The 10,396-nt window shown below is 57.8% G+C and overlaps 1 protein-coding gene across 1 annotated transcript; it reads right to left on the bottom strand.

Moving 5' to 3' along the window:
* Nucleotides 1–1,380: 1,380 nt before the first annotated feature.
* Nucleotides 1,381–4,995, bottom strand: LOC133099827 (thimet oligopeptidase-like). The gene is given in 10 exon segments (XM_061203691.1): nucleotides 1,381–1,536; nucleotides 1,751–1,887; nucleotides 2,515–2,643; nucleotides 2,749–2,824; nucleotides 3,778–3,979; nucleotides 4,072–4,106; nucleotides 4,108–4,397; nucleotides 4,400–4,441; nucleotides 4,643–4,778; nucleotides 4,984–4,995. Coding segments are annotated over 10 exon segments (1,215 nt in total).
* Nucleotides 4,996–10,396: the final 5,401 nt, after the last annotated feature.

The following is a 10,396-nucleotide window of genomic DNA, read 5'->3' as shown; positions in this document are numbered from 1 at the left end:
GTCCTGACCTGCCGCTCGGGAACTCTGTGGCCCACCAGCCCAAGGCCTGTGGCACCTGCCACAGACTGCCCGGCACACGGCTGGGGTGCCAACGCCACACCTGTATTTTGCACGGGGACCATCGGGGGTCTCGGTGCAGGGGAAGACGAGCAGCCCCCAGGCCCCGACACGCCCCTCCCATATCCATCGAGAAGTGCCGGATGGAAGGCCGGCTGTGCTCCTTTTCGAGCCCCAGGGAATTCGCACGAACAGCCCTCCCGGCCACGGGGTGCCTGCCCACTGGCTCTGGGCCTGCGACCAGCCCAGAACACAGAAGGCACAGAATTGGGTGCAGGGAACTGAGCCGGGTCTGCAGAAGGGCAGACACCACAGCCTGGTCCACAGCCGACTGGCCCGGGGCGGGTGAGAACGGGCGGGCAGGCTGAGGGGAGGACAGAACGTGGCACAGCTTGCCCGCCTGGGCCCCAGGGAGAAGGTCGGAGTGCTGCCCCGAGCCCTCGCTCTGCTGCCTGGCGTCCTTTGTGGGGTTGAAGGGCCGGAGGCAGGGCTCCCGAGGAGCTCAAAGGCCAGGGAAGGACACACGGGACGGTCCAGACCCACCCTAGCGCTCCAGTGGGGCAGCACCCTCTCTGAATTCCTACTGCCACCAAAACACATTCCTAAGGCCTTTGGGAAGAATTGCTAGGACCCAGGAAGGCGGCCCCTTGCTGTGGTCCAGACTTCACCAGCTGCCGATGACCAGAGGGAGCCAGCCGGGCCGGCCGTGAGCAGGAGGACAGGGCACGGGGACAGGGACAGCCACAGCCGGGCTTCCCGCAGCTGTGCCCAACGCCAGAACCAGCTGCAGCCAATCACAGCCCCCAACATGCCAAACACTGCCTGGCGAGAGGCCAGCAGGAACCTGACACCTCCTCATTGGAGAGCTGGCCCGCCGGGGTGGGGGGAGCCATCCCAGTCTGAACTCATCCCACAGTTCAGCCATCTCCCAGTGACCCAGATGCTACACCAGCAGACAGCAGCCTGCAATGGCCGGCCGCTGGGCTGATCCCCGACCAAGGTCAGAACTCCCCCCAGTGTGACAGCCCCCATGCCGCTCCTGTGGTGGAAGGGACCGCAGGCAGAGAACAGGAGTGGAGTGTTTTTATTAATGGCTGCGTTTTCAAAGAACCATTTTGTAAGCAGGAAAGCTCCCCAGGAATGGATTGCATTAGTGCAACAAGGGGGAGCCTTGACGCCAGGCTCTCCAGACACGTCCAGGTGAGACTTTTGGCCGAGGCCGGCCGCCAGGGACTCAGGGGCTGGGAGGACACGCGGCCCCTCCCCTGCCCCGGCGGGGCGCTAAGACACCGGGCCTGCCTGGGTGGGCAGAACCCCGTGCCGTCAGCAGGCCGGCGGCTTGCAGCCCTCAACCTGCAGCCCTTTGCTCAGGAGGAATGCGTCCTGCGTGGGGTCGCAACCCAGGAAGAACTTCACCATGCCCTTGGCATCCTCGGAGCCCCCTGGCCTCAAGATGCAGCTTCTGTAGTCCCTGGCAACCTGGCGAGAGGGGGCGGGGCTACAGGAGGGTGGAGCTCCGCCTTCACTGAGGGTGTGGGTGTGGCCACCTCTGCTGTGACTGAACAAAAGGCAGGGGAGCAGGAGGTCCAGGGCAGGGCCCTCAAGAGCCTGGCAGGCCCAGGCAGGCGGCACAAGCATCTAGGCCCAGGCCAAGGACCTCCGTGTTGGTCTGCGCGGCAGGACGGCCTCTCACCTTGCCACTCAGGACGCCCTCCTGCTTGAAGCGTGTGTGGAACGTGTCCGCGGAGTACACCTCGCTGCACAGGTAGCCATAGGACTGGGCGTTGTATCTTTCTGCCAGGCGGCCAAAGGTCGCAGGCAGGTGGGTCCCTTGGACACACACGGAGAGGCTCCTGCCCAGCCCCCCAGCCGCTCAGTGCCCCTTCCCCAGAGCGGGGGCCTCCAAGCAGCCCTGTCTGAGTCCCCTGCCACTAGAGGGAGTATTGACCCAACACTTGTAGAAAATGGGGACCTTGCGGGCAACTCAGTGGAGGGACACAAATCAATCTTTGCCGACTTTCGGCTGAAGCTCACAAGGGTTCACCCCTAAGCCTCTTACAAGGTCAGCTGCCGAGGCTCCGAGGGATGAGTCAGTGCTCGCCCTCCAGCACGGGGAGAGCGTGGGTTAAAGCGCTCACCAGTGAGTGAACCGCGTGTCCGCACCGTCACGCACGGGCAAACCTCGTCGACGCGTTCCGTCCGGGGTATGGAGCCCTCTCCTGCCTCTTCCAGGCTCTCCAGAAAGCACGTGCAGATACGCCCACCCCACCCTCGGACTCCACGGGCCACAGCTGGAGGAACCAGCCAAGGAACCGAGGCAGGCAGAGGCCAGAGGTCACCGGGCCTCGGCCAGAGCCTGTCAGTCGGTCCCCTTTCACACACCACCAGACGATCCTCTTGACCTGGGCAGTAGCCGCCAACCGACCACTAAGGTGGGCCCGGCTCGCGCTTGGCTACCTGGCATGGCTGGGCCCCCGAGGATCTCCTGGCAGAGGCGGGCATTCTCCTGGGCCGGGTCTGTGGGCGTCTGCATGTGCAGGGCCTGGTCCACCTCGGCCAGGACAATCTGGCGCAGGTTGAATAAGCCTGGGGGGTGGGTGGAAGGAGACAGGGGGATGGCACTGTGTCCAGGCCGCGCTTTGCAGCCGGGCAGTCCGGGCGCCCCCTTCTCTTCCCTCGGCCTGGCCGCACCTGGGTTGGCCTGCCGGGACTTGATGTGCTTGGCCTGCAGCCCCTGGGGGACGGCGTTTCCCGTGCCCCACCGAGACTGGCAGCAGCGCCACGGCCTCACAGGGTGCGGTGCCCCCGGTCCCAGAGCCTTCCCTCTGGTTCTCATCACCGGCTGTCACCAGCCTCGCAGGCAACGTGCCTTTCTTTTCTTTTTTCTTTTTTCCGGCCCTCAGCCATGCAAAGGAGTGAAGCCCTGACACTTGCTGACACGTGGATGAACCCTGAGAACACGATGCTCAGCGAGAGAAGTCAGACACAGAAGGACACACAGGGTGTGACCCTACTGAGGGGAAACGTCCGGAACAGGTAGATCCACAGAGTCAGAGAGTGGGTTCCTGGTTGTCAGGGGCTGGGGAGGGGAGGGAGTGATAACTAAGGACGTGAGGGACATTTTTGGGCTGATGGAAATGTTCCAAAACAGGGCAGTAGTGATGGCTGCACAGCTCAGGAAACTGTCCCCACGCGCTCCGGTGCAGCCTGTGAGAGCATCGCTCTCAGGACGAAGGGCTGACCGCAGGAATACTGAACGAGCAGTGGGTCCTGGGCCCAGATGCTCAGCTGGGCCTCCCGCCTCGTGGGGAAGTCACTGGGACTTGCTGAGCCTACACCGAGACTGGCAGCAGCCCCAGGGCCTCACAGGGCACTGCGCGTCTGGTCCCAGAGCCTTCCCTCTGGTTCTCATAACCGCCTGTCACCAGACTTGCATGCAACGTACCTTTCTTTTCTTTTGTCTTTTTTAAAGTCAACTCTTGAGTACATGTACTTAACATGCAGGGAACCAGTCCTGACTCCTTGATCTGGGGCTTCCAGCCTCCAGAGTCTCGAGGACATCCATTTCTGTTGTTTACGTGCCCAGTGCGTGGGTTTTGATGATGGAAGCTGACACCGAGGGCGTTGCCACGTGCGGGGTGACATCAGCGGAAAAATCCCGTGGCGAGGGCCTGCCTGAGGACCATGCGCTCCCGGGCCCTCCCTGGCGCCCGCACCCACCTGGGAGCGGAGCTGGTGCATCGCTTGCCAGAACTCGTGGAAGTAGGTCTCCAGCTCATCGTGCTGCAGCAAGGAGGGCGTGTCGGGCGTGGGCTTGGTGAAGTTGGTCACCATGGCCATGATGGCGATCTGGCGGCTCCCATCCTGTTGCAGGCAGCCCGGCTGCAAGCCGAAGCAGGCCGCGTGCCCGGACTTCCCTTCCCTGGGGAGGGACGTGGGGTGATGCCCAGCTTCCGCAGAGGAGCTCCGGCCCACGGCCGACAGGTTCCCGCACGCACGCACGCACGCACGCACCGAGGGTAGAGGTCCAGGTAGAACTTGCCGATGGATGACCTTGCCCGAGGCCGCATCCCGGACCCTGTAGAGCCTCACGTCTTCGTGACACACGTTGGCGCCCTCCTCCAGGTCGAAGGTCAGCCCCAGCAGCTCCTGGGAGATGCCCAGCAGCCCGCGCGTGACCACCTGCATGGGGAAGGACTCATTGAGCAGGTACTGGTCCTCGTGGTAGCACGTCTCCTCCCCCTGGTTCATGTAGTAGTGCAGGTCCCAGGTGTTGATGGGCCCGTCAAAGTGCAGGCCCCGCCTCTGGCACTCGGCCTTCTTTAGCTCCAGGATCACGGCCGCTCCTGCTCCCCGAGGGGCTTCAGCTTCTGGGCCAGCTCATCTGCGGGTGGAGGGGAGAGGCTCGGCTACGTCCCTGTGGCCGCCCCTCAGCCGCCCGCCACCCTGCGCCCCTCGAGGCAGAATGAAGGGTCCGGGAAGGCAACCCCCAAGGGCTGACACAGTGGGGTCTCAGGCAGCACCACGTCCAGTTAAGGTCCGCCTGACGCCCTCCCCACTGGGACTCAGGTGGAGGCGGGTTTACCTAGGAAAGTGGCCACCACCTGGCTGGTCTTGGCCATGTTCATCTCCAGCACGGAGTCGGCACGCGTGCTGAATCCCAGCAGGCAGGACTTCTGGGCCTGCAACCTCACCAGCTCCCCGAGGATCGTGCAGTTCTCCTGGAACCCAGAGACGGCCAGCGCTGGGGACCGTGGGCCATGCCCTCCCCATGGTGCCCCGGGCCATGTCTCTGCGGGCGGGCAGGGCTCTCAGGTCGCTGGCGGGCACAGCCAATCCCCCTCCCTCCTCCTCCTGGCCCGGATTTCTAGACACTTTGGTGCTGTCCTAACACATGGTCTTTATTAACACAGGTCATTTTGGAACCAGAAACGGCATGAACCGTGATGGGCTCTAAGGCCAAGGGCAGGAAGAAATGCGGCCAGGCTCTCCAGGAGCCACCCAGGGGCCTCCCCGGGCTCAACAATACAAACTCGGCTGCCGTGCAGACAGCAGCTCATCCCCACGGTGCCCGAACACCCAGCCCCTGGACGGCGAGACGCCTGTTGCTACAGGTGGCCCGTGGCTCGCTGGTGAGGCCCGGCCCCAGGCGTACGCCACCTTCTGTGGGGCCACCTCTCCGGTTCTGCAGTGGGGTTCTCCTGGAAGCCCCCAGTCACCACAGGACCAACGTGGCCTGTCTGCAGCCCAAGAAGGTGGGGACACAGGACTGTTCCCCATGCCCCCCGCATCACCCGCGAGGCCCAGCAAGCACCAGTGGTGTCTGCGGGGAAGATGAAGGGCTCGTGCACAGCCCCCGTCTACTGAAGATGCTAAACGGCAGAAGCACAGACTGCAGCCACACGCGGTATGGACCAAACACAAGTATCCTTACAGGAACCGATGTCTGAATGTCAAGGCCGTGCCCAGGCCACAGTGAGAAGGCCCAGACCCCACGCAAGGCACAGAGAGGAGATGGGGGGAACATCTGCGAATCTGAGCTCGTCAGGCATCACCCCAGAGGGAGAGGGAGAGGGAGAGAGGCAGAAGGAGATATGGAGGGAGAGGGAGAGAGAGAGGGAGGGAGAGACTTCTCTCCCTTCCCTGGGAGTTCTCTAGTGTAGCCAAGGCTGAAAACCACTGCATTTCGGGAGATGGGTCCTCGTAGAAAAGTTAAATTGTAGCTCATGACATTATCGACACATATTAAAAAGGCCCCAAATTTTGGGGAGTCAGGGAGGGGAGCAGGCGGCTGCCTCGTAAACGAGGAGAGATTGGGCGTCAGAGAAGGGGCCTGTGCAGCCCGCCGCCCAGGGCCCCGTAGACTTCATCTCCCAGCTGTGGTCCAGGGCTGGAAGTCAGCGGGGAGGTCAGGCCATCCAAGCATCAGTGTTGACTTCAGGGCTGATCTAAAAGGTGCCTGGTGTATGTTGAAGGAGAAAAAAGAGAAAGCAGTGGGGAGAACATGGGAGGGGGAGGGAGTCCCCCTCCTCAGCCCTTCTCCCTCTCTTCCTCCCTCCCTCTCCCTCCCTGCCTCTCCCTCCATCTCTCCCTCTGCCTCTCTCTGTCCCTTCCTCTCCCTCTCTCCTTCCCTCTCTCCCTGTCCTTCTTTCCCTGTCCCTCTCTCCCTCCCTCTCTCCCTCTCCCTCTCCCTCTCTCCCTCTCCTCCCTCTCCCTCTCCCTCCAACTCTCCCTCTCTCTCCGTCTCTCCATCTCCTCACTCCCTCCCAGAGAGGGAGAGGCAGAGGGAGAGGCAGAGACGAGGGAGAGGCAGACAGGGAGAGGGAGAGGGAGGGGGCAGAGAGAGAGAGGGAGAGGGAGAGTGGAGAGAGGGGAGAGGGAGAGAGGGAGGGAAACAGGGAGAGAGAGGGAAGGAGACTTCTCTCCTTCCCTCTCTCTCCCTGTTTCCCTCCCTCTCTCCCTCTCCCCCCTCCCTCTCTCCCTCTCCCTCCCTCCCTCCCTCTCTCTTCCCCCTCCCTCTCCCTCTGTCTCTCCCTCTAGAGAGGGAGAGGGAGAGGGGGGAGAGAGAGGGAGGGAGGGAGAGGGAGAGGGAGAAGGGGGGAGGGTGATGGAGGGAGGGAGAGGGAGAGAGGGTGAGGGAGAGAGGGAGAGAAGGAGGAGAGAGGGAGAGCGAGGGAGGAAGAGACCTCCCTCGCTCTCCCTCTCTCCCTCTCCCTCGCTCCCTCTCCCTCGCTCCCTCTCCCTCTCCCTCTCCCTCTTTCCTCTCCTTCTTTCCTCTCCCTCTTTCTTCTCCCTCTATCCTCTCCCTTTTCCCTCTCCCTCTTCCCTCTCCCTCTTCCCTCTCCCTCTTCCCTCTCCCTCTTTCGTCTCCCTCTTCCCTCTCCCTCCCTCCCTCTCCCTCCCTCTCCCTCTGAGTCTCCCTCTCTCACACTCTGTCTATCCTCTCTCAGGAAGGAGTGGGAGCAGGAGGGAAGGAGAGGCAGAGAGGGAGAGGGAGAGAGAGACAGACAGACAGAGACAGAGAGAGAGGAGAGGAAGCAGGGAGAAAACAGAGAAAGAACACACCATCTACATTTCTGTCAAATGACACCGGGGATCCTTACACAACCAGGAGAAAATTACACAGCGAGGCTCTTTCTCAGCTGGAACTGGAACTGCAGACGGGGCCAAACACCACCAGGCTGGCCACACAGGTCCAGCCGCTGCCCCAGTCCCGTGAGTCCGGTCAACAGGGCTCTGAGTGTCTGCTCCAGGGAGCTGGGGTTCACCCTCTCACCCGGGAGGCCGGGCCAAGCCAGTAGGGCCCTGGGCTGGACACATAGGGGGAAAAGCATCCCCACAGGACAGCTTGTGCGAGCAGATTCAGCTGCCAGATGCTAGAGGCCTGGGATCACCCTGTGGCCCGTGAAACCCAGGAGCCACGAGGGTCTTGCATCGTGATTCCTGTCCATTGGACTGTCAAGTTTATGTAGGGAATCTTGGAAACAGTGGTAACAAGACTGAATTGGAACGAGCTGTAGGCTATTATGGACCACTCTGAAGTGTGTGGGTTGCTAAAAACCCTCCCAGCTTCGCTCTTGTTGAACGTGAAGATCCCCGAGATGCAGCCGATGCTGTCCGAGAACTAGATGGGAGAACACTATGTGGCTGCCGAGTAAGAGTGGACCTGTCGAATGGGGAAAAGAGAAGTCGAAATCGTGACCGCCTCCTTCTTGGGGTCGTTGCCTTCGAGATGATTATCGGAGGAGGAGTCCTCCCCCTCGCCACACATCTCCAAGACGGAGAAGCTTCTCCCTCAGCCAGAGCAGGTCCCTTTCTAGATATAGGAGAAGAGAGAGATCACTGTCCCAGGAGAGAAATCACAAGCGGTCCCGATCTTTCTCTAGGTCTCCTAGCCAATCTAGGTCAAATGAAAGGATATAGAAGACCACTTTGCAAGAGGAGTGGTGTACAGGAAATAACTTCATTTGACAGGAGTATGTACAGAAAATTCAAGTTGTGTTTGAGACTTCCAAAGCTTGGTGCACTTTTTAAATGTTTTAGCTGTTCACATTTGTTTGTCTCTTGGGACAGTGACACATAAAGTTGTCATTCTCTATGGTTTGAAATGGGTCATATGAGGCATGTAATATGAAGAATTGTTACCTTACAATGTTCCCTTAAGCAAAATTGAATTTGCTTTGAATTTTTGGTCTTGCCTAGACTGATAATAAAACTCTGACTCCTGACGTGCTCTCACTCCCTCTTGCGAGAGCACCAGAATCACAACTGGCTGCTGGACAATCATCGACAGGAAGACACTGGACTTCACCAAGGAGGATACCCCACGTCCAAGGACAGAGGAGAAGCCACAGTGAGACGGTAGGAGGGGCGCAATCAGAGTAAAATCAAATCCCATAACTGCTGGGTGGGTGACTCACAGACTGGCGAGCACTTATACCACAGAAGTCCACCCACTGGAGTGAAAGTTCTGAGCCCCACGTCAGGCTTCCCAACCTGGGGGTCCGGCAACGGGAGGAGGAATTCATAGAGAATCAGACTTTGAAGCCTAGTGGGAATTGATTGCAGGACTTCGACAGGACTGGGGGAAACAGAGAACCCACTCTTGGAGGGCGTACACAAAATAGTGTGTGCATCGGGACCCAGGGGAAGGAGCAGTGACCCTGGGGGAGACTGAACCAGACATAACTGCTGGTGTTGGGGGGTCTCCTGCAGAGGCGGGGGCTGGCTCTGTTTCACCGTGGGGACAAGGACACTGGCAGCGGAGGTTCTGGGAAGTACTCCTTGGCGTGAGCCCTCCCAGAGTCTGCCATTAGCCCCACCAAAGAGCCCGGGTAAGCTCCAGTGTTGGGTTGCCTCAGGCAAAACAACCAACAGGGAGGGAACCCAGCCCCACCCAGCAACAGTCAAGTGGATTAAAGTTTTACAGAGCTCTGACCGCCACAGCAACAGTCAGCTCTACCCACCTCCAGAGCCTCCCATCAAGCCTCTTAGATAGCCTCAACCACCAGAGGGCAGACAGCAGAAGCAAGAAAAACTACAGTCCTGCAGCCTGTGGAACAGAAACCACATTTACAGAAAGATAGACAAGATGAAAAGGCAGAGGGCTATATACCAGATGAAGGAACAAGAAAAAACCCCAGAAAAACAACTAAATGAAGTGGAGATAGGCAACCTTCCAGAAAAAGAATTCAGAATAATGATAGTGAAGATGATCCAGGACCTTGGAATAAGAATGGAGGCAAAGATTGAGAAGATGCAAGAAATGATTAACAAAGACCTAGAAGAATTAAAGAACAAACAAACAGAGATGGCCAATACAATAACTGAAATGAAAACTACACTAGAAGGAATCAATAGTAGAATAACTGAGGCAGAAGAACGGATAAGTGACCTGGAAGACAGAATGGTGGAATTCACTGCTGTGGAACAGACTAAAGAAAAAAGAATGAAAAGAAATGAAGACAGCCTAAGAGACCTCTGGGACAACATTAAACGCAACAACATTCGCATTATAGGGGTCCCAGAAGGAGAAGAGAGAGAGAAAGGACCAGAGAAAATATTTGAAGAGATTATAGTTGAAAACTTCCCTAACATGGGAAAGGAAATAGCCACCCAAGTCCAGGAAGCGCAGAGAGTCCCATACAGGATAAACCCAAGGAGAAGCACGCGGAGACACATAGTAATCAAAGTGGCAAAAATTAAAGACAAAGAAAAATTATTGAAAGCAGCAAGGGAAAAACGACAAATAACATACAAGGGAACTCCCATAAGGTTAACAGCTGATTTGTCAGCAGAAACTCTACAAGCCAGAAGGGAGTGGCATGATATACTTAAAGTGATGAAAGGGAAGAACCTACAACCAAGATTACTCTACCCGGCAAGGATCTCATTTAGATTTGATGGAGAAATCAAAAGCTTTACAGACAAGCAAAAGCTAAGAGAATTCAGCACCACCAAACCAGCTCTACAACAAATGTTAAAGGAACTTCTCTAAGTGGGAAACACAAGAGAAGAAAAGGACCTACAAAAACAAACCCAAAACAATTAAGAAAATGGTCATAGGAACATACATATCGATAATTACCTTAAACGTGAATGGATTAAATGCTCCAGCCAAAAGACACAGGCTTGCTGAATGGATACAAAAACAAGACCCATATATATGCTGTCTACAAGAGACCCACTTTAGACCTAGGGACACATACAGACTGAAAGTGAGGGGATGGAAAAAGATATTCCATGCAAATGGAAATCAAAAGAAAGCTGGAGTAGCTATACTCATATCAGATAAAATAGACTTTAAAATAAAGAATGTTACAAGAGACAAGGAAGGACA

The sequence above is a fragment of the Eubalaena glacialis genome, chromosome 10, assembly GCF_028564815.1.
Source record: "Eubalaena glacialis isolate mEubGla1 chromosome 10, mEubGla1.1.hap2.+ XY, whole genome shotgun sequence".
NCBI lineage: Eukaryota > Metazoa > Chordata > Mammalia > Artiodactyla > Balaenidae > Eubalaena > Eubalaena glacialis.
Note: the sequence above shows the minus strand (reverse complement) of the source record. Positions and strands in the feature narration are given on the sequence as shown.